Source organism: Macaca nemestrina, chromosome 7, assembly GCF_043159975.1.
Source record: "Macaca nemestrina isolate mMacNem1 chromosome 7, mMacNem.hap1, whole genome shotgun sequence".
Taxonomy (NCBI): Eukaryota; Metazoa; Chordata; class Mammalia; order Primates; family Cercopithecidae; genus Macaca; species Macaca nemestrina.
Window position 1 is genome coordinate 7160198 of NC_092131.1, and position 26823 is coordinate 7187020.

General features: G+C 59.4%; 1 protein-coding gene across 9 annotated transcripts in view; it reads left to right on the forward strand.

Moving 5' to 3' along the window:
* Positions 1-5785: 5785 nt before the first annotated feature.
* Positions 5786-26823, forward strand: part of LOC105467416 (brain enriched guanylate kinase associated) — a 50126-nt gene continuing 29088 nt past the window's right edge. For 2 of the 9 annotated variants that reach the window (XM_071099595.1, XM_071099597.1), the window contains exons 1-2: positions 5786-5979; positions 25344-25372. In XM_071099595.1, the coding sequence (XP_070955696.1) occupies positions 5938-5979; positions 25344-25372 (71 nt within the window). In that variant the 5' untranslated portion in view covers positions 5786-5937. Of the gene's footprint in view, positions 5980-17612; positions 18203-23493; positions 23856-24303; positions 24384-24732; positions 24840-24985; positions 25373-26823 lie in introns of those variants that run through there. The other 7 variants (XM_011716993.2, XM_071099598.1, XM_071099596.1 and 4 more) reach the window with 6 other exon arrangements.

The window sequence follows — 26823 nt, forward strand, 5'->3', positions numbered from 1 at the left end:
CTCCCTGTGGTCCTACTGCATCAACCACAGAGGAGTTGATCGGTGCCAGCCTCTGGCTTCACGCTCTGGTATGGCCTGCCATGTGCCGAGGCTCTTGGGGAACTTTCTTTAGCCCTACCAGCTGACTCCCCCTCACATTGGGGTTCAGCCCTCTGGTGTTCCCATGGTCACTCCATTCCTCCCTCATTCATTCATTCATTCGCTCATCTCTGCCCGCACCTTCAGTGGTCTCAGCTCTGGGCAACAAGCCTCTGTAGGTTTGGGGAGGCGCCTGGAACCAGGGCCAGTCCTGCCTGGAGGGCCCATGGTGGGGCAGAGAAGGACATCCCTGGGCAGGGACACTAACTGAGGTCAGAACCAAGCTCAAGGACACACAGAGATACACACCAACTAGGGATCGGGGAGGGCTTCCTGGAGGGGGGGGTGCCTGAATGGAGACCAAAAGGCCTAGCTGTAATGCAGGAGATGAAAGGACAAGGAAGGCTGCTCCATGCTGAGGAACAGTATGTGCCAATGTCCCCTGGGGGTCCTTTGCTGTAGCTGTCCCCTGCAAGCTTGGTGAAGACCCTGCTGAGGAAGGGGCCCATGTTCTGCCTCCTAGCCTGGGCTGATGGGATTGAACAGCACCCAGGGTGGGGCCCCAGTCCGGGCCTCTGGAGGGGCTGATGTGTGTCCTGGAGAAGGGACTGGGAGAAATGGCTAGGAGAAGACGGGAGGGCACTGGTGGTTTCCAACTCCCTGAAACACCGTCCTGCCTTGGCAGAGGGGTTAGCCCTGCCCCTGTGGGGCCACAATTGTAGCTCAGAACTTTCTAGGCCACTGTTGAACTGTAGAGGCTTCTTCAGGGAATTTCTCGTCACCTGAGGGTGGGGAGGCTAGATGCCTCCTTTAGCCTGATGTATGGATTTGACTATGAGCCTTGCTGGGCGTCAGCTGTGGGGTAGGTGGGAGAGGGCTAGCTGGGAGCAGCCTGGGAAGGCTTCCAAGAAGCAGCAACTTTGGGAGCTGAGATGAAGAGGTTTCCACATGGACACTCCATAAAAGGGCATCTCAGGATGAGGGAACTCCGTGTGCAAGGACCCAGAAACAAAAGGTATGGACAGGGCTGATGTAGGCGGAGCTCAGCCTGGCTGGGGAGGGCACCACAATGGAAGCAGGGCCAGGCCTGGCCAAGGACCTAGCAGGGGGGCCCCTGAAGGAGCGCAGGTCCCCAGGTGGTCTTGGTGAACACCTGCTGACTGTCCACAGCAGCATCATACACCCAGTGGCAGTTTCTGTCTCAGTGAGGCCACCTCGGTGCCATCCCCTGCTCTGTGTCCCCTCCCCTTGCCCAGGCCCAAGCATGGGAGGCCAAAGACGGTGCCCTTCGTACCCAGGCCCAGTGCCTAAAGAGACAAGCCCAGTCACACTGAGATGAGGCGGGATTTCGCTTTGGTAAATATTTGTTTGAAAATGGTTTCCCCTATTTACAGTTTTGAAGCCCAAACCACCTCCACCTGCTGGGAAGGCCTGACATGGGGTCGAGCCCCAGTGAGGCCACTGCTGCTTCCCACGGGGACAGAGCAGGGCAGGCAGTGGTGTGGGGGCCAAGGGGCTCAGAGCACCACCCCAGGAGGAGCAGTGGGCCGGACCCCTGGGCCTGGGACCTACCTCAGACAGAGCACCTATGAGGCTCCCAGCTGCCCCTGCCCACTTCCTACGGTCCCAGGCACCCCCATAGTTGCTCAATTTATTTTAGAAAATGCTCCTAGGACAAACCGGTGGAGGAACAGGGCAGCAGGGTATGGTTAGGGTTAGGGTTAGGGTTGGGGTTAGGATTAGGTTTAGGGTTAGGATTTGGTTTGGGATTAGGATTAGGGTTGGGTTGGTATTAGGATTAGGTTTGGGGTTGGGATTACGGTTAGGATTTGGGTTAGGGTTGGGGTTGTTGTTGGCAGTGTTTAGGGTTAGGGTTAGTGTTGGGGTTGATGTTGGCAGTGTTTAGGGTTAGAGTTAGGGTTGGGGTTGTTGTTGGCAGTGTTTAGGGTTAGGGTTAGGGTTGGGGTTGTTGTTGGCAGTGTTTAGGGTTAGAGTTAGGGTTGTGGTTTTTGTTGACACTGTTTAGCGTTAGGGTTAGGGTTGGGGTTGTTGGCACTGTTTAGGGTTAGAGTTAGGGTTGTGGTTTTTGTTGACACTGTTTAGCGTTAGGGTTAGGGTTGGGGTTGTTGTTGGCAGTGTTTAGGGTTAGAGTTAGGGTTGGGGTTGTTGTTGGCAGTGTTTAGGGTTAGGGTTAGGGTCGGGGTTGATGTTGGCAGTGTTTAGGGTTAGGGTTAGGGTTGGGGTTGTTGTTGGCAGTGTTTAGTGTTGGGGTTAGGGTCGGGGTTGATGTTGGCAGTGTTTAGGGTTAGGGTTAGGGTTGGGGTTGTTGTTGGCAGTGTTTAGGGTTAGAGTTAGGGTTGGGGTTGTTGTTGGCACTGTTTAGGGTTAGAGTTAGGGTTGTGGTTTTTGTTGACACTGTTTAGCGTTAGGGTTAGGGTTGGGGTTGTTGGCAGTGCTTAGTGTTAGGGTAAGTGTTGCGTTGGGGGTTTGGTTTAGTGTTGCTTTTGCGATTTGGTTTTGGGTTGGCGTTTGAGTTAACTTTAGGGTTTGGTGTGGGTTAAGGTCATTGTTTTCCGGCAGGATAGTGTTGGGGTTAGACTTAGGGTTAGGGTTGGGGTTACTGTTATTGGTCAGGTTAGCATTGGGGTGGGGTTAAATTTCATTTTGGTTTTGGGTTCCATTAGAGTTAGGTTTAGCATTTGATATGAGATTGGAATTTGGGTTAATATTGCAGTTGGGGTCATTGTTAGATACACACTTGGGCCAATTCAGGGCCTTCTCACCACCTGTGGAGGGTAGCTGTAGCCTGATTCTGCAGGGGACCCCAGAGTTTCAGTTGGAGCACCTGTTGTTTGTGGGAGAGTGGGAAGACACCTTTCACCTTCCCAGAGTCTCTAGGGCTCATAGTCAGAATCCTTGTTCATTCTGTTCTTGTGGGTGGGAATTAGAAGATTAGGCAGGGAACTGGTCAACACGGCTAGGTGATGCTGGAGCCCAAGAAAATGCCGCATCCTGGGCCCCTGTATGTGACTGTCTGCAGGTACCTCACTGTCAATGACCTCCCTGATGTGCTGTCCTTTCTTTTATACTCAGCCACCAGGGCCAGAAGCCTGGCATCACACCAGGCTGTTCCTATTGCCCCCTCCCCATCCATCCATCCATTCTTTGGCACATTTAACCATGAGCCCCAGTGTGGTGCCACTTCCTGCCCTGCTGCCCCCACCACAATAGAGGACCATGCATCCCGGGGCAAAGATTGATGTCCACATCAACAGACAGATCAGATAGCTCTGGAATGCAGTAAGAGATATACAAAAAACAAAACAGGGCAGTGGGATTGAGCCATGGGGGTTGTGATGTCAAACAGAGTGGTTCGCAGAGGTCTGAATGAGGGCAGGGCCTAGGGAGAGGGTCCTCTGCAGCCCCTGGACATCACCTCCAAGTCCTGCCACTTTCATCCCTTCTTCCCAACCCAGCTGAAACCTCGCCTCCTCCAGGAAGCCTGCCTGATGTCCCAGGCTGTGCTGCACTGACTGTAGTTTCCCCATCTGCAAAAGGGGGCTAGTACCACTTCCCCTACAGGTGCATGACAGGGATGCTCCCAGACCCAAAACCAGTGCCTGCTTTCTCTCTGCCTTCCCAGCATGAGGGGTTGGAGTGGGAAGGATGGAAGAGAGGGCAGGGAGAGTGGGGACAGGAGGTGCGTGCAGCATGGGGGAGGGGCTCTCCTGGGGCCTTCCCAGGCAGGCCTGAGCTGAAGCCTGCAAGCTGCTGGAGCTGAAGCAGGAGCCGCCCCCACCCCACCCGCCCCTCCCCCGCCTCCCCAGCCATCTGTGGCGTTGGCAGCAGCAGTGCCAGGGCGGGCGGTGAACATTCTGGCACCATCTGAGCAGGACCAGCCTCTGGGGAAGGGCCACAGCCCAGGAGGAGGCAATGTGGGCAGAGCCCTGCCTGTACCCCAGGTTCCACATCCCCCAATGGTGTTTGTCCCCTTGGGGACTGGGGAGGGAAGGGACACTGGAGCTGGCAGGCTGGGCCCACACTACCTCTCATGGGCTGCCTCCACTGCTGTGTGCTGTGCTGCCTGAATGATGTCAGAACCTGAGAGGCCAGAGTGGAGGTCAGAGAAGCTGTTCTGACTCCTGCTGGGGAAACCAGGGCTCCCTGAGCAAAGAGGCTGGTCCGGGGGTGCACACCAGGGACTGGGTTTGGAAGAAGTCTGTTCATGCTTCGAAGGACGGGGAGAGCCCAGTCCTGAGCTGCTACCTCTCATTTTGTCTTGACTGTGGCCGCGTGCACTTGGAGGCACCTCCCTCTGTCCATTGGTTACCCAATCATGTCCCTGGGACCTGAGAGTGAGCAGAGACCGGACCTGAAAGTGAGCAGAGACAGGACTTTGCTTGACACTAAATGGCTCCAGTCAGCTGCTGGTTCTTTTTCTTGTCTCCTTTTTATCTGGGTTTTCCCTCTTGCCTTGCTATCAGCGCCTTTTTTCAGCACTGACACTGCCTGAATGTAGCAACCTACTCCCCAGATTAAATGAGAGAGTGTAGAAACTGCAAAGCATACAACATACAGCATATAAGGATGGTGGTGATGGTAGCACAACAGTGGGAATTCAATGTCCCCAAACTGTACACTTTAAAAGTGGTTCAAATGGTAAATGTTATGTTTTCCATGTTTCTGCAATTAAAAAACAAAAATGTACAAGGTACTCATTGGCAGCATCTTCTAATCTGCCATGTACTTGGAAATGATATAAGCATGTGTGAACCATGAGCCCATAGGTCCAGACAGAGGATATGAGCAAAGCACACGGGCTTTGTCAGCTCTGTTTCCACCATGCAGGACCCTCCCCGGCTGCCAGTGCTCCTCCCGGGGTTCCCACGCTGGCTGCTGCTGGCCTGGCTGGGATGGAAGACCCTCATGTAGCCGGCACCCTCAGGGCTGCCCCTTGCCCGCTCTGGGAGGAAAGCGGAGGATTCACACTGTACCTTTACCAGGGCGGGACTGAGCCAGCCTGGGCTCTACCCGGGCAGGTCGGTGGGATGCTTCAGACTAGGGGGAGAGGCAGGGGGCAACACTGGTCCTCCTGAAGCCACCTTTCCTTCCTGAGAGCTCCCTGGGGAGAAAGAAGGCCCTGAAAGCCACCGACTGGGGGCTGGGGCAGAGCAGGGGCAGCTTGGCCAGGCGGCACCCTTGGGAACCAGGGTTTCCTCATCTGTAAAATGTGACTCTGCGAGGGCAGGAGCTTGGTTTCTCTGGCTGCTGTACCCCCTGGGGCCTAGAACGAGGCTGGTTGGTACACAGAAGGCGTCTAATAAATGTTGAGGGATTGAATGGATGGACCGATGAAAAGGTTGGGCAGGTTGTTACTGACGGCCTCTGGGTTTCAAGGGCCCATTCACTCTGTCACTCACCTTCGCGCCCGTGCATTAGTTCCCTCATTTATTCATTCCTCCCGCAGGCTCTACCGCACTCATTCATTCATGCACTCTGCCATTCATGCACGCGCGGGTTCATTCATTCCCTGCCCCACTGCCATTCCTCGCCCGCCCCCCGCGCACGCCGCACCCCCGCGCCCCTGCCCGGCCCTGCGCCCACCACGTGCGCCCCGGCCGAGCGCTGCGGGGGGGAAGTGCGGGCTCAGCCGCGGCTGCGCGGGGCCGGGGCTGGCGGGGAGCCGGGCTGGGGGCGGGGGGCGGGCGCTCCCTGCGGGAAGCCGGGCGGGGTGGGGGAGCCCCGGCCGCGCCGGCTCCCGGCGCGCTCGGCCTCGGAGGGGAGGGGGCGGCGGTAGCGGCGGCGGCGGCGGGACCCGAGCGCGGCGGCGGCGGTGAGCGGCGCGGCTGCCCCGGGGCCATGTGGACAGGCGGTCGCCGGCCGGGCCGGCTGCGCCGGGCGGTGAGTACCTGCGAGCCGGGAGGGCAGGGCGCGGGCGCGGGCGCGGAGGCGGGGCGGGCGCCACCCACGCCTGGGGCGGTCCCTGCTCGGCGCCGGAGGTGGCCGGCCCCCCGCCCTGCTCCCCTCCGCGCGGCGCCCCCGCCGTGGCGGCTTCACTGGCCCGGGAGGAGCCGGGCCGGGTCTCCTGGGAACTGGGCACTCTCGGGTGGGGCGGGGATGCCCGGCCTCCGCGCGCCGCCGCGAGCGCCCGGGTCCGATCGCGGGGTCCTTGCGCCCTGACACGCGCGCCCCTGCGGCGGGAGGAAGGGAGGGGCTGGGGACCCAGGGCGCGGCTGGAGGACTGGGGACGCGCCGCTGTCCCAGGCGGGTGGCGAGGGTGCGGGCAGGCCTGGACCCGCCTGCGTCAGGGGGCAGGGCCAGCCCCTGCTCGGGAGGCCGGAGAAAGGCCCGGGAGCCGGAAGGAGGCTGAACCCGGGGCCGCCTCATTGAGCGTTTGCAGCGCGTGGGCGCGCACGAGCCTCGGACACCACCATCCCATTCAGTGCCTCGCGGCAGGTACTATCCTCCTGCCCCTTTACAGGCGAGGAAACTGAGGCTCAGGGAGGCCAGGGCCTCGCCCAGAGCGGCTCAGCCAGCGCGCTCACCCTCCCTGAGCCCCAGCACGTTGGATGGGAATTTCTGCCCCAGCGTTTCCGCTTCCTGCTTGGTTTAGAGGTGTTTCCTTCCTCATCTGTGCCCCACCCCATCCCCAATGTGGTTTCCTCAGGGCAGGAACAGCGTGGGCGACACGCTGGAGTCTCCTGAGCAGGCAGAATGGGAGCAGAGTGGGCACCCGGGAGCGGGCCGGATGGGTAGGGAGCATTGCACGTGCAGAGTCCGCATGGCCAAGGTCGGGCCAGTGCAGACTGGGGGTCCAGTCCTGGGGGTATGGGTGGGGCGGGGTCTCCACGGCCACGCTCCGTCGGAGGCCCCAGTGCTCTCTGGAGGCCATGGACAGGTCCTTTTCCTTCTCTGGGCCCCAGTTCCTCTGCCTGTCAAGAGCAGCAGCGACCCCCACCACTCCCAGGGCCAGGCTCCCACGAGGACTGTGGGCAAAAGCCCCTAACAAACTGTGGTGTGCAGCCCTGCCAGGCTGGGCTTGGTCTTGCCAACTGAGGCAAGTGGCCGTTGGGGGTGGCTCTGCCTGGCATCTGTGACACGAAGGGCGGGGAGACGGCAACAAGGGCCCCAGCAGCATCCTGCAAACCCTTAATTTTCCCGACTCTCACTATAATCAGGGCGGCTTGGAAAAGCAAGCACCGTGGCAGATGCGGCTCTGCCTGGGCTCGGAACGCGGGCTCGGGGCGATGGGCGGCTGCGCTGCTGCCCAGGGCCCTCCCCAGCTTTTGTCTCATATTTATAGATTCCTACGCTCCGCGTTCCGTTTGTCGTCAAAACCTGGAACTGTTCGCACCTGGGAGCTGAGTGGGGAGGAGGGCTGCCTAGGACCTCAGCTTGGAGGATGAGTTTTCCATGGGCTGGAGTGGAGTGGGGGGACACCTGTCAGATCCCAGGGCCGGGGAGCCCTAAGCAATCTGGATGATCTTCCATCCACTCTCCCAAGACTAGGGCACAGGGTCTGGCCCACATAGCTGCCATTTATGGAACGCCTGCTATGTGCTGGGCCCTGGATCAGCATTTCCACGCATCATCTCCACGGCAACACTTTGAAGGAGCTTCCCTACTCCTGCAGGCACTCCTGATGTTGAAGAGTGGATGGATGGATAGATGGATGGATGGATGGATGGATGGATGGATGGATGGATGGATGGATGGATGGATGGAGGGATGGATGGATGGATGGAAGGGATGGATGAATGGTTGGATGAGAGGGAGGGAGGGAGGGATGGATGGATGGATGGGAGAGAGGGATGGATGGATGGATGGATGGATGGATGGATGGATGGATGGTTGGATGAGAGGGAGGGAGGGATGGATGGATGGATGGGAGAGAGGGATGGATGGATGGATGGATGGATGGATGGATGGATGAGAGAGAGGGAGGGATGGATGGGAGGGAGGGATGGATGGATGGAAGGGAGGGAGGGAGGGATGGATGGATGGATGGATGGATGGATGGATGGGAGGGAGGGATGGATGGATGGATGGAAGGGAGGGATGGGAGGGACTGACTGCAGCCCATGAGTCCATGACTATTGAACATAGTCCACAAATCATTACCCAGGGTCAGAGGAGGTGGGGCCCAAGGGCTGAGTAGTTGCTGAACAGATGAAGGGGTCAAGGCGTGTTACCAGAGCTTGGCCCAAGGCCTGAAAGTGATGGGGAGAGTGTAGAGTGTTCAAGTCTCAAGACTTAGAGAGGCTGTGCCCTGCTGGAGTGTGGAGGCCATGGTGGTGGGGAGGTGTGGCTGCTCCCCCTAAGGGAGGTAAGGATCCCTGGGACAGATCGGAAGGTGACCCTAGGACTTGCCATGTTGGTCTAGAATCACCCCGCAGGGTTCTCTCCTGGCTCCCCCTCCTGCCGAGAGCTGGTCACTAGCCTTAGTGGAGAGGCCTGGACGGAGGTCTGCAGCCCTGGGTTCTGGTTCTTCCTCTGCCGCTGACTCACCGTCTCCTCTCTAGGGCTCCGTATCAGAATCTTAACACCCATTACAGTCAGGGGAGTGACTACTGTGTCCTAAGAGCGGCACCAGATTGTGGCCTGTGGTGGGAGAAGCTGGCCAGAGGTGTCTCTATTGCTTTAATCATTATAGGAGTGAATGAATGATGAATAAGTGGATGAATTCTACACTCACCTAACATGCTGTCCCTAAGCACCCACTCTTCCCTGCTCATTGGGGTCGCTTAGGTGAGTCTGACACAGACCTTGCCCTCCATGAGTCCACAGTCTGCTGGGAGATGGACCCTGGCCAGTGTGGCAGGAGTCAGGAGATGCTGGGGCTCTTCTCTCCCCTCTAGCTAGGAAGGGAATTCAAAAGTGGCCCTTGCCTCAGCAGGCCATGAGTCTGTAGGACAGTACAACAGCCTCTGGGGTCTGCCTGGGGTGGGGATCAGCCAGGGCCCAGCTCTGAGCCAAGTGGGGGAATTGTAATTGTTGGTTCAATCGGCAATCCCTGAACCCAAGTCAGGGATGGAGATGAGTCAGGCCTGGGCTTTGCCTGGGGAAGCCAGACATGGAAACCCGGTCATCCCGCAGCGGGTGCATGCTGGGATTAAGAGGTGTATGAGGTGGAGAAGCAACACGGACATAATGAAGGGGACGCATAGGTGGATGATGCTGTATGGAAGGGAAGCACTAGCAGGATAGAGCAGCGGATGGATGGGTAGAAAGCTAGAGGGATAGGCCGGGTGCAGTGGCTCACGCCTGTAATCCCAGCACTTTGGGAGGCTGAGGTGAGTGGACCACCTGAGGTCAGGAGTTCAAGACCAGCCTGACCAATATGGTGAAACCCCATCTCTACTAAAAATACAAAAAAATTAGCTGTGTGTGGTGGTGTGCACCTGTAGTTCCAGCCATTTGGGAGACTGAGACAGGAGAATTGCTTGAACCAAGGAGGCAGAGGTGAGGTTGTAGTGAGCCAAGATCATGCCATTGCACTCCAGCCCCTGGGCAACAGAGTGAGACTCCATCTCAAAAAACGAAAAAGAAAAAAAGAAAGCTAGAGGGATAGATGGATGGGAGGAGAGGTTGATGGATGTAAGTAGCAAGATAGGGATGGATGGGTGGACAGATGGAAAAGTTGATATGGATACAGGACTGGATTGATAGAACAAAATATCAATGGATGATACATGGGTGGAGAGAGGGAGACTTCTGATACACAAGGCAAGATTGGTAGATGAATGGATGGGAGGATCTTTGGATGGATGGATGAAGGGATGGATACATAAATGGATACAGGTGGTGCCTGGATGCTGGGATGGGTGGATGAATACTTGAATACATGTCCACGAATGATAGATAGAGGAATGAATGGACACTGGAAGAGCGCATGGATAGGTGATGAGAGTATATTGATGGATATGTGGATAGAGGCCTGAGAAGGCAGCTCATTGCACAAATGGATACAAAGCAATGGATAGATGCATGGATACGAGACACAAGTAACAGAGGAATAGACAGACACATGGAGGGATGGGCGGGCGGATGGATGGAGACGGGAGTGAGAGGACCAGTGGACAGATGAGTGCCTGTCAGCGGGTGATGGACACAGACATAGAGGGATGTGTTGGTGCGTGGATGGCACCTGTAAGTGGGTGAGCGGTCACGGGTGGATGGTGGAGGATGGTTGGTTGAATGGGTGGAGCTTCAGGTCACTCGTGCCTTGATTTCCCTGATGCCAGTGTTTTGCTCACAGACCCCCATGTCCCTCTGCTTCAGAGACATATACTAGGTAGGTGCAGGGTCAGGAGGGGGCTGATCAGACACAGAGACTTGACCCCACCTTGAGTATTTGGTGGGAGAAAAGCCAACCCAAACTAACAGCCATTCGGCCTTTCCAGGCCCGCGTTGCCCTGGAAGACACACTCAGGCAATGAGGAAGCAGCAGTGAGGCCTCTTCTAAAGGTCAGCGGCCAGCCGGGGTTCCTGCAGGGGCGCCCTTGCCCAGGGATCTCCCTGGAAGGCCTGGACAGCTGTGTACGTGTCCTATCTGAGGAAGGAGAGCTGGGGCAGAATTCATGTGCCGATGGTACAGCCTGTGCTTGGGTGCTGGGGACTTGGAGACATCAAGACCATGGCTGCCCTTGGGGATTCTCAGGCCAGCGTGGGAAATCCAGGGACAGCAGGGCAAGTGATTAGGAGCACAAGTGTGCAGATTCCCAGAGCCTCAGTGTCCTCAGCTGCAAAAGGGGGATAATAATAGAAACTTCCGACCAGGCGCGGTGGTTCATGCCTGTAATCCCAGCACTTTGGGAGGCTGAGGTGGGCCGATCACAACGTCAGGAGATCAAGACCATCCTGGCCAACATGAAGAAACCCCGTCTCTACTAAAAACACAAAAATTAGCTGGGCGTGGTGGCGCATGTCTGTAATCCCACCTACTTGGGAGGCTGAGGCAGGAGAATCGCTTAAACCAGGAAGTCAGAGTTTGCAGTGAGCCGAGATCGCACCGCAGCACTCTAGCCTGGCAGCAGAGTGAGACTCGTCTCAAAAAAAAAAAGGAAAGAAAGAAAGAAAAAAAAAAAAAAACTTCTGTGCTGGGACAAGGGGAAGGTTAGTGAAAGTGACCACACCCCTGCTGGCCTATGCTACAGCCCCTGGCGCATGCCCGCGCCATGGGGGTTTACCTGAGGCCCCTCAGAGCCCAGTTTCCTCCTCCATGAAGCGGGGTAGCTGTTCCTAGCTTGCAGGCCTGCTGTAACAATGAAGCAAGGTGATGTTTGGCACTGTTAGCAGAAGCCCAGCATGCCTGCCCACTCGGCAGGGTCCCCCCAACATCCTGTGGCCTGGTCTTCCTGCTCCAGTCCCAGCAGGCAGTGGGCAGCCTCATGCCCCTTCTCTCAGAGCTGGCAGGAGCCAGCTTTCTGACCACGGGGGCAGCGTGTGCCAGGCAGCAGGAGAGGGGCTTGGGCATCTGGAGAGGAAGCGGGTGTGAGTGCCTGACCTTTGGGGTTCCGTCCTGGGCCTGCCATGCCCAAGCCGTGTGACCTCTGACAGGTCACTGCACCTTTCTGAGACTCTGCTCCTTTTAGCAGAAAATAGAGCCTTTGGCCATCGTGCTGCACAGGGGCAGGTGGGGATTTGGGGTAATGACGCATGCCCAGCACGGAGCTTGGCACGCGGGAGGGGCTTGGGAAGCAGGACTGAATCAGATGAGTCAAGAGGCAGGGGCTACGGTGCCAGGAGCTGGAAGCCGCTCCAGGAGAGGTCATCCAGGATGGTGGTAGGTGAGCCGGCCCAGGCCTTGAGCCCATGGCAGCCGGCAGCATCCTCAGAGCCTCAGGCCCAGGCGCCTGAGAGCCAGCAGGTTGTTATGACAACGGAAACTTGTCTGATGCAGCCTGAAACTCTGGAAGCAGCTCAGAGGACTGGTTGGCCAGGGCCCCCAGAACACTCCTGAAACCATGCATGCTAGTGAAATGGACACATCAGAGCCCCAGTGCTAGTGAGTCCTGAAATCCCTTGCTCACGCCACTTCCCAGCACTGCCATGGGCTGAGTGCTGTCCCATGCCCACCTGACAGATGAGGAGGGGGATGTGACTTGCCCGTGGGCCTGTTGGAGTGTTGGAGAAGGGATTTGAACTTGGATCTGCCAGCCTTGAAGTCTCTTTCTCACTGGTGATAGGGCAGGGGCTGAACGACTGCTGCTGGGGAAGGGCTGTTCAGGTGTAGAGGGGCGACTGTTGGGCACCACGGGGTGGGAGGAGGACACTATGGCCTCCCAAGAACCTGAGATCCCTCCCCTATATTCTCATCCTGTTTCCGGTCAGAGTAGGCCCACACCAGGCTGGGGATGTCTGTGAACTGACAGCCTGAACCTGCTATGCCATTCATTCAGTCAGTCATTCAGGAACTACGTATTGAGCACCTACTATGTGCCAGGCCCTATGCAAAGAGCGGGGATACAGTGGAACTTCCATTCTTTGGGGGGACACACACACAGATAATAAATAATTGCAAGCACATTAATTACAGTTCGGGGCCAGGGCTATAAGGGGCTGCCGCAGGGGTGCTTGATCTAATCTGAGTGACAGAGGGGGACAGGCTGTGAAACTGGGACCCTGAAGGTCAGCTGGGAATTGGATGACGGGAAGGAGGGAAGGGAGAGAGTGGGAGTGTTTCTGGCAGAGGGAAAGCAAGTGCAAAGTCCCTGAGGTCAGGTAGAGCTTAGCACATTCAGGAACCTGAGAGACGTTCCTTGGCAGTGGGGAGCACAGGGCGGGAGGGTAGCAGACAGAGAGAAGACACCAGCAATTGTCAGGGCCTTGCAGTGTGTATGAAGGTGTGAGGTTGTCTAGTCACCTGGCCTGTGATTTTATTTATTATTTATTTATTTCTGTATCTATTTTTTAGATGGAGTCTTGCCCTGTCACCCAGGCTGGAGTGCAGTGGTGTGATCTCAGCTCACTGCAACCTCCGCCTCCCGGGTTCAAGTGATTCTTCTGCTTCTGCCTCCCAAATAGCTAGGACCACAGGTGGGCACCACCACACCCAGCTAATTTTTGTATTTTTAGTAGAGATGGGATTTCACCATGTTGGTTAGGCTAGTCTCGAACTCCTGACGTCAGGTGATCTGCCTGCCTCAGCCTCCCAAAGTGCTGGGATTCTAGGCGTGAGCCACTGTGCCCAGCCTGGTCTGTGATTTTAAAAGGTCATACTGGCCGTGTTTGTGGGATGGGCCGGGCTGGATCTGCATTGACTCAGGAGCCGCAGGAAGGGATGCTCGCAGGTGTCCAAGTGAGACGTGGTGGTGTCTGGTACCAGCAAAGTGATGGTGAGGATGCAGGGAGGTGGCCAGGCCTGAGAAAGGCTGAATCTCCAGGGCCTGGCGGCCAGGGATGGGTACAGGGAAGAGGGGGAGGAAAGAGTTGAAGCAGCCCCTGTTCCTGTCTTGGGTGGCTGAGGCCATGGTGAGGCCATGCACTGAGTTTTGCAGACTCAGTCAGGGGTGCCTTGGGCATCCAGCTGAACTCAGAAAAGCAGGGGTCCCCAGCACCCGATGGAGGCATCCAGACAGGGCCCGGGTGTACAGCTATGAGCATGCCGTGCAGGGCCTCAGCCTCGCTCCAAGCAACACCAGAGGCCAGGCCAGGGATGGTGGCAATGCGTGCCAGGCCAAGGGCCTGGGCTGCCACCCCTGGAGAGCCTTCCTTCACTCTAGCACCCCAAAGCCGCATCCTAGGAAGGATCTCTGCGTGGGGTGCAGCGGGCAGGTGTGTCTCCCTTCACACAAAGGATGGAGGGTCCAGGTCTGGCTCTAGCCCTTCTCTAAGTGTATCTCCCCTAGCCCACTCTCACCTAACTACACCCCAGGCCTCCGTGTGCCAAAGGCTCTTGCTCATAGTGTTAGCAACCGCTTTTTCTCACCCTAACCCTGTATATCATTGGAGAATTGCACACAGCTGCTACCAACAGAGATGAAATAACCATAGCTTAAAGACAAGGGGTTCTTTTTCTTTCAAGTTAAAGAACTACCAGAGGAAGGCCAGGCACAGTGGCTGATGCCTGTAATCCCAGCACTTCGGGAGGCCAAGGCAGGCGGATCACCTGAGGTCAGGAGTTCGAGACTAGCCTGACCAACATGGTGAAACTCTGTCTCTACTAAAAATACAAAAATTAGCCAGGCGTGGTAGCAGGGACCTGTAGTCTCAGCTACTTTGGAGGCTGAGGCAGGAGAATTGCTTGAATCTGGGAGGCAGAAGTTGCAGTGAGCTGAGATCAAGCCATTGTACTCCAGCCTGAGCAACAAGAATGAAACTCCGTCTCAAAAAAAAAAAAAAAAAAACAGTACCAGAGGCAGGTGATGCAGGGCTGGTGTGATGATTCAGTGGTCATGGGAGATCCAGATTCCTTTTGTCTTTCTGCTCCTCCATCTTTTATACATGGCTTCTGCCACAAGTTTGTCTCATGGTGCAAAATGTCTGCCACAGCTCCAGCCATCACTTCCATGTTCTAGAGAAGCAGCAGGAGGATGGGGAATGGGAAAAGGACACAGGTTGTCTGTCTGATCTTTTTCGCAGAGCTCTGCCAGCAGTCACACCCAACTTCTGTTTATAGTTCATTGGCGACCTCCTGGCCTGGCTGCATAGGAGCCCAGGAAAGATGGTCTTTTAGCTAACTACCCTGTATCTCAAAAGAGAATGAAGGCTCTGTAATAAGGATGCATGGGAGGACAGTGGGCTGCCCGCGGCCTCTGCCGACCCCTCCCATTTGCTGGTTTGCTGCAGTTCCAGTTTGCCCTGCTTCAGGCCCAGTGCTCACGCTGTCATGGTGACCATCGTGGCCATCTGTCCACTGCCTGTCCTCTGTGCCCCTGCACCCTGGACTGCACCTGGCAGAGGAGATGTCAGAGTAGGAGAGGGGGAGGCCCAGTCCAGGGTCCTGTGTACCACAGGAGCTCACTCAGGGCGGGCTACCTCCCCAGGCAGAGCCCAGGACATGACCTTCTCCTCTCTAGCACTTTCTAAGCCCTGAAGCTCAGCTTCCATTTAGTGAGAATCGATTTGGGGGTGGGAGGCCGTGAGGCCCTGCCACTGGATCAATGGGCAGGCGGGCATCTGGCTGGTTGCCCTGGTCTGTGAGGACGGGAGGCACAGCCCCCAAGAGGGCACAGGGATCCCAGCCCCATGGGAGGAGAGGAGTGGGTCACGGCGCTCTTGGGGAGCCCAGACCTTGGACTGACTCAGGAGGATGTTCTCAGGGGCCAGCTCCCAGGTACGGGGCTCTAACCCTGCCTGTCCCAAGCAGGACAGCTACAGCGCCCTCCTGGAGCCCAGGGCAGCAGCCGCCATCAAGGAAGCCCACAGACAGGATCTTCGAAGCCACATGCCAAGCCCCAGCCAAGGTCGGAATCCTGAGGGCAAATCATCTTGCCCCAGCTGGGCAGCTCGGCCCAGCCAGGAGATGGCCCGGGTGTCGCCAGTCCGGCCGTCCTCCCCAGAGTCCCTGAACACAGGCAGCCAGGCTGTCACAGGCTCCCTCGCACGCCTGGGCCGCTGGCGGGAGGCCAGACTGCCCTTCTCCAGGTTCCTGGATGAGGTCACTGTGCGGGTTCTGGACCCTGGGACCCTGGAGGCCTTCAGGGTACCCAGAGGCCGCAGCCCAGAGCCCTCCGCAGTGGATCGAGGCCAAGGCCTGGCCCAGGAGGCCCTTGCAGGAGCTGCAGCCCCAGGGGAGAAGGACCCGGCCCTGAGCTCCCAGCCTTCTTCGGAGGCGGCCGCTGAGGCTGCAAGCAGAGTGGGGCCAGGCCAGGCCGTGGGAACTAGTGGGCCTTGCTTGGGCAGTGGCAAGCGCGGAGGCCGAGCTGCCTCCCCTTGGAGGCCTCCAGGTCGGGTGAGTCTCAACCCCAGAGGTCTCTTCCCTCCTCAGGTGCCGTTTCCCCACAGGTCCTGTCTGACCTGCTCCAAGTTCCCTCCCCACACCCCTTTTATAATATCTGTAATAGGAAAGGCCTTAATTGCCAAAGGAATGAATCTCTAAGGTGAAATTTCTGACTTTGGGTCAGGCAGACTATTTCTGTATGGAATGCACATGCGTGAACAGTAATGATAACAATTATCATAATCCTCTCCCCACTGTGGCAAAGCCTTGGTGGTTTACCTCGGGCTTTCCTGTGATTATCCTTTTACAGTTTTGAGCCTGAGACAACCCCACATGAGGCAGGCTGTCCCACAGGCTTGTCAGGCAGGGAGGTGAGCTTTCATAGCTGCCCCCATTACATGGAGTTGGAAACTGAGGTTGTGAGGGGCTGCCACTTGCCCCAGGTGACACAGGGAGTCCTGGCTTGGGCTGTAGAGCTCTTTCATCGTACCCCGTCCACACATGCACTCTGACCTCAGACAGACAGACAAAAGATGTGGTGAGATTTCCTTAGCTGTCCTGGGGACGGAGCTGTGCAGAGCATTGGGCAGGTGGGACCTCACTCAGGGACTGGCACCCCCACCTTGGTGCTGACCTTCCATGCCCTGCACCATCTGTGTCCCGTGGGCCAGGGAGGACCCCTGGGCTGCCTGGATGTTGCTCGTGCCCCAGTTCCACCTTCTCCCAACACGGGATGGAGGCAGAGGCGGTGAGCTGGGTTTGTGGGATATCAACCTGTAGCCTCCCAGGAAGGCTTTTCTGCTGGGAGGGGTCTGTTCTGGGGACAAACCCCGGCTGAGTGCGGTGACTGATACTCGCGGAGCGTTGACTAGTGTTCTCAGCTTCTGACCCCCAGCTTGGGCGCAACTCCAGGAGGTCAGCGCCATCATTATGTCCCCAGTGCACAGAGGAAGAGGGAGGTGGAGGAGCCGGATTGGGCCCAGGCACTTTGCCCTCCACCTCTGCACCTCTGCCACCTGTGTGCTGCTGGCCCTCAGGTCACCTGCTCTGTCCAGGGATGGCCAGGGACAGGCCGGTGGGTGGGAAGTTCTGGTGATTTGAAGCCCTGCCAGCCCTTTCCCCGTAGGTCTGCATGGCCAGCTGGGGCCAGGCAGCTCTGGGTGGAAGCGCATCTCGAGGGTCAGTGGCCTTCTGTGTGACTCTGGACAGGTCACCCAGCCTCATTGTGCCTCAGTTTCCCCAGCAGTGAAAAGTCAGTCATGGTCACAGGCACCTAATAAGCATTGTGTCCCCATCTGCTCCTCCAGGGGGTGGTGAGCTGGGAGCCCCGCTTCTCTGCTGCTCTTGGCTCCGCTTACCATGCAGACCACCCTCTGGGGACTGCTGAGCCCCAGGGGAGTCCTGGTGCCGCCTGGGCCCTGGAAGATTCCATCCCAGGGCTTCTTGCACATATCTCTCGGGGCCTCAGGGCCTGCTGGGGCCCAACAGTATGTTCAGGGGGCGAGGCTGCACCCTGGGGCCTGGCCAGGGTGGCCCCACCCAGGAGCCCAGCTTGACTGCTTGAAGCGAGAGGTGGCATCAGCCTCAGCAGGAGGGGCTGGACCATACCTGGCCTCGGAGGCCCCGGTCTCCAGGCCTAACTCCTGCTACACCCCACCTTCTCCCACCAGTCCCCCAGGATCGTATCTCATGATGGGCGCCAACTCTGAACCCCCCAGCTCCAGCCTCAAATCAAATACAGCAAGCCTGTGAAAGGGATCCTAGGGTCAGGCTCGTTCCATAAAGCAGGCACTGAGGCCCGGAAAGCTGAGTCCAGCAGAGTCCTGGTTGGGCTGTGCCCTGGCTGAAGTCACACTCCCCCCAGTGTCTCCATGGGAACATTAGAGATAACTGAGGAAGGGCCCTGGCACAAGGTAGGGATTCAGCCGCCGGGATGATAGTGGTGATAAAGATAGTGATGCCAGCCCTTCACAGGGGCTTGTCTGTTGATTTGAGTACCCACTGTGTGCCCTGTACCTTCCTGGCCTGGACAAGCCTCTATCCCCAGAATGCTTTCTGGAGGGGTAGCTCCGGGGAAGCAAGGCAGATCCCGGGCTTCCAGTCACCAGCCTGCAGACCCTTTGTTGAGAGACCGAGCCTGGGGCTCCACCATGAACCAGTTCTGGGAGGAAGCTGCTGCCCCAGGAGAGCCCTGGGTTTCATTCCTGTCCTGTGCTGTCCTGCCTGGCTGAGTGGCTGTGGGTGAGTCTCTGGTCCTCCTCTTTGTTGGTCAACAAACAAGAGGCAGCTGTAGAAGGTCTCTGGGACCTCCGGTTATCACAGACTTGGGACTGAGCCTCATTTATACTAGTGTGAATGACTCAATCCAGTGTTTATCTGAGAACAAAAGTCAAGACGGAGCAGGAAGCACAGGGCCAGGGGCAGAGCCCTGGGTGGGGTCGTGACAACACCCCCAATGCCAGTCCCCAAGGCTGCAGTTGGATCCTGTCTGAGAGGCTTTCCGGCTGAGTGACCCTGAATAAGCCACTCTGCCCGCCTGGCCTCAGCCTCCCGATGATAGGGAAAGCTCAGATGTGGATGGCGCCTCTCTTGAATGGGGGACCCCCGAGGTGCCTGGAGAGGGGGCAGCTGCTTCCCAGCCCAGCTGACTGTTGCCATGTGGGAATGTGGGCCGACGTTGCCAGATCTTCCAAATTTTTCAGTAGAAGCCAAAAATACGGATTTTAAAATGTAAACTCCCAATTTTTAAATGTTGGCTCGAATGTTAAAAAAAAAAAAAAAAAAAAAAAAGCCTTGTGCAGGCCAAATACAACATGTCGGTGGGCCAGATTGAGCTCTGGGAGGCCAGTTCGCTGTCACCAGCCTAGCCCGGCAGCACCAGGGCACAGCTGGGTAAAGGGAGGCCCTGTATGAAGTCACACAGAGCCTAGACAAGACCCAGACCTCAGGTGCGACAGGGTCACCTCTGCAGCTGAGGCCAGGAGCGGGGATTCCCCAGGGAAAGGACATTCTTGGCCCCCTGTGGGGACAGCCCCAAGCCAGGGCCTGGGTTCAGATCCTCAACTTGCTGGATAACCCTAGGCAAGCGCTCTTCCCTCTCCCATTGATCGGATAAGGCCAGGAAAGCCCGCGGCTCATTTGCTGCTGCAGCTTGGGGATGCCTGGGGTTCACAAGGCCCAGGCAGCTCTCCATCCTTATCCTACTTGTGGGTCAGCCCGTGACACCGATGATCCCGCTCTCCTCCTTGAGACAGCCCCCAAAGGACCACCCCCACCCTTACTGCAGACTCTCCTCCCATCTCCCACCTGCCCCTTCCCAGTCTCCTTGGTTAGTCCTGCTTGCCTCCTGACCCCCAACAGTGGCAGGGTCCCAGGCTCCATCCCAGCCCCTGTCCCCTTCCACCGTGGCTGCCCTGGTGGCCTCCCCAGTGTCACTCTGATCTGACTACTTTTAGGTTCACGTCTCCTGGAGCCTCCCCTGAACTCCAAGCCCATTTCCCAGCCCTTGGTGTCTCCCCTGGGATGGCCAAGGGGCACCACCAGACCTGAATCCCCCATGTTCCCCCGCCTGTCTCCAGCTGCTCAGGTCACAATGCTTCTGTCACCTCAGGGGTTCTCTTCCTTTGTGTCTGCTTCTAGACTGCCTGGGAATCCAAGAATCCCTCCCACCTCCACCCCAGGCTCCGTGGGCCTGGCTGGACGCCCTGGGGTCCTGCATTTGCCCATCTCCACACAGCAGTGTGAAGGAGACGCCTCCGTTCATCCCTCCAGGGACTCGCATCCATCTCATGGCAGAAGCCAAGGTCCTGATGAGGGCACACAAGGCTCCGCACCCCAACCGCTCCTTCCCACTGGTGACGGGGATGCTTCCCAAACTCACCAGACGCAGCCCCAGGGCTGCTCCTCCAGTGACTTCCCAGGACTCACCCGCCCCTCTTCTGGTGGTTCCCTGGGAACTCACCCGCCCCTCCTCCGGAAGCTCCCCGCTCCACTACCTCCACCCCCCCACCCCCCCGCCCCCCACGCCCTGCTGCCCCAGGACTCACCCGCCCCTCCTCCGGAAGCTCCCCGCCCCACCACCTCCATCCCCCGCCCCCTCCACCCCGTCCTGCTGCCCCAGGACTCACCCGCCCCTCCTCCAGCGATCCCCTGGGATTCATCTGCTCCTGGGCTCAGCTCACTTCATCTGGACCTCCGTGTTCATCACTGCACCTCTTCCCTGCCCCACCCTGCCTCCCATTGTTCTCTGTACACATATCCCCATCGAACACACAGGGTGGGAGGGATGGTTTACTGATTCCTCTCTTGAGGTCTGTCTCCCTGGATGAGAATATCAGCACAGTGACGGCAGAGAATTTCATCGTTTGACCAGTGCTGAATCCCCCGGAACAGGGCTCTGCCCACAGTAAATGTTGCCAAATGAATGTCACAAGCCAGGGTACCATGTAAAACATCTTAGAAAGCTGTCCACCCCAAGTGATCAGTTAGAAGGCTGACTCTTCAGAACAGCCACACCCCTTTCCCAGTCCTGTCCCCAGGATGGTCCCTTACACACAGCCACCTTGTCGCTCCCAGTGAAGGATTTTCCATCTTTCCTTCCTAGATGAGTAACTGAGGATCAGAGAGGTTGAGAGCCCTGCCCCAGGTCCCACAGCTGCAGAGGAGGCCCCACCCCCAAGGCCTCATCTCTGCCCTGCACATGTTAGGCTCATTCCCTCCCCTCAAGGAGGGGTAGGGGCAACAAGATTCAGGGAAACTCAGGAAGCCGGAGCCCAGCGTGTGTGTAAGGAGTCTCTGGGGGCCAAGCACAGGGTTGGGGTCGGAGAGGCCAGCCCTATGCCCTGAGGGAGGGTAGGGCTGGCCTGAGTCGGAGGCAGAACTGGGACAGGAACCCAGGCCTCTGTCCTTGGCATGGCCCTCAGCACCTGGCAGGCCCCCTGCAGAGGTGGGCTCACTCTCCTCTTCATGGTGTCAGAAATCAGCCAGATTTAGGGGACAGTGGGCAGCCGTGCAATGAGGCCAGAGGGTCCGGCAGAGGATTTATGTGCTCCATTATGGGGGCCACAGCAGGACTGACCCGCATCCACAAAGGGGTTTCCCAGGGCAGAGCTCTGCGAAGATACTGTGCCAAGTACCAAGGGGCTCCATGCCCTCTGGCACAAAGGCAGGCTTGAAGAAGGGACGCGGATGGTGTGAGAATGACGAGGGCCCTGCCGTGAGAGCAGGAACGATGCTGTCCAGGGCTGGGAGCAGGTGCCTCTGGCTGGGGATTAGGACGCACTGCATTCGTTCAGGCCAACAGCACCTGCTCACCACAGGGCCTCCACGCCAGGCCCTGGACACAGGGAGATGCAGCGGCAGAATGGAGGAACTCTGCTGTCAGGGCGCCACCGATGCTTTAGACGGGTAGTCGGGGAAGACAGGCCCCAGCCGTGCAGTCAGGGCAGAGCATTCCAGATGCAAGGAACTAGTGCAAAGGCCCTAAGACAGGGATAGGCCAGGTGAGCCTGGGGCCAGCAAGGCAGCCAGTGTGGCCAGTGTGTGCCTAGCGAGGGGAGGCTGCTGGGCATGGGGGTCGGAGGGTTAGGCAGGGCCAGGTCAGTATTGACAAACCCCTCATGGAGGCCTGACAGGTGGCACAGAGTCACCTCCTCAACCTTGTCTGGCGAGGCCCTACTGTGTGCCAGTGTCTGTGCCCAGGTGCCGCAGGGAGGATAGCGAGGGCCCTGGCCCCAGATCCAGATCCCCAGGCTCCTGCCTATAAACTGCAAATGCACAGCTGATGAGACCCATCCAGCAAAGCTGCTGTGACACTTCAGTGGAACTGATTTCTGTGACCGGGCCCAAGGCCACCCTGGGAACAGAGCAGCGGAGGAAAGGGTGGACGGGCATGTTTCTGACCTGGGCAGCCCTCCCGACGCTGGTAAGAAAAGGAAGTAGCAGGTGGGAGGGAGGCAGCCAGGAGCTCCACAGGGCTCAGCCCATGCACGGATGGGCACATCATCAGGACCCAGACGTCCACAGGTGGGAGTGAGGAGAGAGCAGGGGCCAGTGGCCAACAGGCAGGGCTCCTGTGAGGGGTCAGGAGATAAAGGTGGCTGCTGGGCTGGACCACCAGAAAGAGGTAGGGACTTAAGGCAGACATTGGGGAGAGGTGTGTTGCAGGAAGAGGCAGTGGGTATGAGTGTGGCGGGACAGCGCCCAGAGGTGGGGAAGTACTATGCCCTGAGGACTGTCCCCCGAGAGCATCCAGTGTGCACCCTGTGTTCCCAGTCTCCCTGAGGGAGATCCTGCCCCCTCAGTTCATAGTGGGAACCCTGGACACCCCACAGACTCATCCTCATGGCCCCCACCCACTGGCCCAAGACCCAGGCAGCACCACAGTGCTCCAGCCCATCAGGCAGGCCTCGGCTAACCTCAGGGGACTTGAGCAAGCCACTTCATGCACTGGCCTCGGTTTGCTCACCCATAGCAAGGGCCTCACAGAAAATCATCCAGTCCTGTGGTCAAGGAACGGCTGAATCAAAACTTGCACCTGGGGTGCTGGTCCTGTGCAGAAGCCTCACGGGAGACTGTCCCCGAGGGCACAGCACCTCGGCTGGGGAAGTTTCCCTGCTGTCTCCTCCCTCACCACCCACAAAGATGCCTGCGTCACTCCTGCATGGAGAGCGTCAAGCACAATCCGCTTTTTAGTCCCCCCGCCCCTGCCAGGTGCTGGGCTGGTCCAGGGACACAGAGCTGGGACACAGAGTCCTGTCCCGTCAGGTGTGGTGGTGAACTCAGTGACTCCACTGAGTTCCCACAGAGGGCCGCGTGGAGGACACAGCCTTCAAGGGCGAGGGCAGTAGTTGTCCCGAAGGCTGTGGTTGGCCCGAAGGTAATGGGTCAGAGGAGGATTTGAGCCACAGTAGCATCAAAGCCAGGCTTCAGGCTCCGGAATAGGCAAAGTGTAGGGGCTGCCTGTTCCCTGCCTGTCTCTTGCCCTGCCCAGCCCCCACCACTTAACCAGGGCAGCTCAGCAACCTCCCCCGCCTTTCCCCCCAGTTCCCTTCTAGGGGTGGGGAGAATTCCCATACAGGCCTTTTAGAAGGGCTGAAACATTCAATGTAAATAATTAATGCTAGATTTTTTAAATTAAATGTTAATGCATTCATATTAATTATAGACAAACTCCCTGGCAGGTCATTTGCCATGAGTGATTGAGGCAACCAGAGACAGCCTTTGGGTGGGAAAGTCTCCTGAGCAGTGGGGTCCAGGTGCAGCTGGGCCCCTTCACCTGCGGGATCTCCAGCAAGCCTCTTCTCTCTCGGAGCTTTGCTCCTGCATGGGAGGTCCGAGGCTTTCGCAGTAGAGCTGTGGTGAGGAGCGCTGTGATGTGTAAGGGGCGGTAGACGTTATTGTTATGACTATCGTGGCCATTCTGCTGAGGGTGGCCTCCCAGGACCAGAGGAGGGGGTGGGGGTCTTCCTCATTAGCCCCTGGAGAGCAGAGCTTGCTTCGTCTGCTGTCCCCTCTCTGCTTCGTCTGCTGTCCCCTCTCTGCTTCGTCTGCTGTCCCCTCTCTGCTGGAGAACTTAGCCCAGAGCGAGTGAATGAGTGGGTGTTGTTGGTGGATGGAGGAACACTTGGATTTCTTGGGTTTGGTTTGATCCTGGTTCAGGTCTGACCCTCTGAGCGGACGGCTCCTCCCACCCTGCGCTGGCTCAGCGCAGGCCAAGCCTGCTGGGTGCTGGGGGTGTCCTGGTGAGAACACAGGGCTCCTGCCCGGGAGCTCACAGCCAGGAGGGGAAAGGGCCGGGAAAGACAGGCTCCAGTGCCGTGGGATCCAGGCATGCACTGTCCGTGTTTATTGAGCGCCTGCTGTATGCTGGGACCTAGCATGGGGACCCGGAAAGGTGGGCCTGGGGAAGAGAGCGGTGTGGGGGTCGCGTTGGCCGGCGGCAAAGTCTTCCCGGCAAACTCCTTGTCTTGCAGGAGAAGGGATTATGAAGGGGTCCAGGCTCGTGGTCTTGGATAACTTTTAGAGCGTCTGGGGAGGGGAACCGCCATCCAGGCGCCTTGGGGATCCCTTCCCCTGAAATTCCTTCCCCCACCCCAGCCGCTCCGCAGCCCACGGGTGCTGAAGGGCAGTGGAGCGCCTTGTCCAGCTGCCTCCCCCTTCCCCCCAGCTTTCAGGTGAGGAAACTGAGGCCGGGAGAGCGCCGGAAGGCGGGCCCGAGCACCCGGGAAGTTGGTGGCCAAGCCTGGCCGAGGCCCCCGGGCCAGGCCTTCTAGCTTGGCGCTGCGGCCGGGCTGCGCCCTCGCCCGGCGGGGCGGTGGGGGAGGCGGCGTGGGGCCCGGACCCGAGCGGAGCGCGCTCCCGGCGGACGCGGCGGCGGCGCCTGGCGCGAGGGGCCGGGATGGGCAGTCATCAGTCTTCCCAGGTCTGTCGCGTGGTCCCTGGGCTCGGACCCCCGTCCCCCTTGAGTGCCAGTCACGGCACAGAAAGACGGGGAAAGCCCCGGGGAGCGGCCTCTCTCCCGGGTGATAGAGAGCCCGCCCCGTGCCCCCCGCTCCACGCAGGAAGTGCGATCCCGCCCGGGCCGCTCGCGGTCCCCGTCGCTCGCCCGCGCCCGCAAGGTTAACGGCGGCCGGTGGGTCCCCCAGCCCGGCGCGCGGAGGGGCTGCCCGGTTGCGCGGGGCTGGGCAGGGAGGGTCTCCAAGCCGCGCGCGGGCGGGTCTGCGCAAGCCTGACAGGGAGCCTCGCCGGCGAGCCGGGCGCTCACGGGTTAATCCCTGGGGCCCGGGAGGGGCAAGCCAGGCCCAGAACCCCAGAATCTGAGGGCAGCGGGTCCCTGATTGAGGAGTCGAGGCTCCAAATGCCATCACCCTGGGATTGTGTGAGTGTCAGGTTCTGCAATCCTGCACGGCCCCAAATTCCCCAACATTCTCCGACTCGGAGATTCTGAGATTCCGGGGCTCGGTTTCCTCCGGGAGGGAGCGCGGGGCAGGAAGGGTTAACGGGCGGGGCGCGGGGAGAAGCGGGGCCGCGGCCGCCGGAGAGTTAACGGGGACGGGCCGAGTCCCCCTACTCCGGGCGAAGCCGAGATCGCCCCTGGCCGGGCCATCCCGGGCCGGGCCCCTCTTCGCCCCGGGGGGCGTAACTCGGCGCGGGGAGCGCGGCGGCCCGGGCTGGCTCACCTGTTACTCGGCCGCGGCCCGGCGCGCCCACTGAGTCACGGGGGCCGCGGCCGGGACTGGGGGCTGGGGACGCGCAAGGCCGGGCTTCCCACGGACGGGGCCCCGCGGGGTGCCCGGCCGTGCCCGCTGCGCCTGGCTCTGCCCGGCGTGGCCGCGGAGCGCACACCTCCTGCCTGCTGACCCTCTCGTTTGGTTTCTCGCAGGCCTCTGCCGCAGACATGGAGAAACTCAGGTGAGTGGAGCGTCTCCCGTGCCGCGGTTCGCGGGGGCCGGGGCGGGGGTGAGGGCGCTGGGGAAGGCGGGGGAAGGGGGCGCCACCCGAGCGCACCCCACTGGGCCCGCGGGCGGCCTCGGCGGGGCTGTGGGCCAGGTGCGTGTGTGTGGTGCGTGTGTGCGCGCTGCGAGGCAATGGGGAGCCCCGCGCGGGGGCTCCTCGGCCGGCCCGGGCCGCTGCGGCGGGGGCTGGGGCGAGCGCCACTGAGGGCCGGGCCGCCCCCCACCCGGGGGCCGCCCGGTCCTGTGCGGTCCTCAGCGCGCCTCTGCACCCTGCCCTGGACTCTCGCTGGTCCCCGGGGACCCTTCGGGCTCCGTTCGTGCCGTTCCGCACCGCCCCGGCGCTGGCTCGCCCCCCACCCACCCCCACCCCACCCACCCCCACCCCACCCCGCTGACTGCCAGTTGCCTGGCTCTGAGCTTTTAAGTGTCCGCCTCTTGGGGGCGGGGGTGGGGGATGGAGTCCTCGCGGCTGGACCCGGCAGCCGCGTCTTGGAGCCATTTTGGGGGAATCCCGCGACAGCTTCTGGGGAGTGTCCCCCGCGGCCTCCCTCCCGATGCTAAACTTTAAGCCTCGGTAGACTTCACGGGGCCACCTGCACGGCAGGCCTAGGATCAGTCCGTTTGAATATTTGCCACTTCCTCAACGACTTCCCCTGGCACCCTGACCCCTACTTTGGGAACACCCCTCCCGTGTTTTCCTTCCGGAGCCTGAGCCGAGGCGTTGTGTGGGCGGCAGGCCCAGCTCTGGCTGCTGGGTCTCGGCACCGTCTCCCCTGGCCTCTAGGGTCTCTGTCCTCGCCACTCCCTCCCGAGGCCAGAACTGGCATCCTGGGGAGGAGGCCAGGTAGAGGAGCACCCCTCCCTCAAGGAACAGAGCCCCAGCAGAGCCCTGGCTGGGCCCAGGTCTAGGGGAGAGGGGCCCTGGGCCCTGCCAGCTGACCCTTAGTGGTGTGGGCGAGTGGCTTGGAAATACCCAGGTGGGAGCCTGGGGACAGGTGGGCTCGCACAGAGACCCAGGGTGGACTCTCAGAGCGGGGCAATCTCCTGGGCCACGGAGCTGATGTGCAGCCCCCAATGTGAGTCCCACAGGGACAGGACCCACATGTCTTGTGCTGGGAGGAGGGGTCCAGTCTCTGAGGTGGTACAGTCTCAGACCCCAAATACCTGATACCCGTCAGCCAGGCCCACTTTGTCATGGCCAAGGTCCAGGTGTGGGCAGTGAGGCTCAAAGAGCCACAGCCCTGGCTGTGGTCACACAGATGACCTCAGGCCCAAACCCAGGCTCTGGCCCAGGCCCGGGCCCTTCCCTGGCGCCCCACGTCGGCTGTCATTTCACCATCTGGGTTGTACCGCTTGTGGGGGAGGGAATGCTGCTTAACTCAGCTGAGACTTGAGGAAAAACTTAGC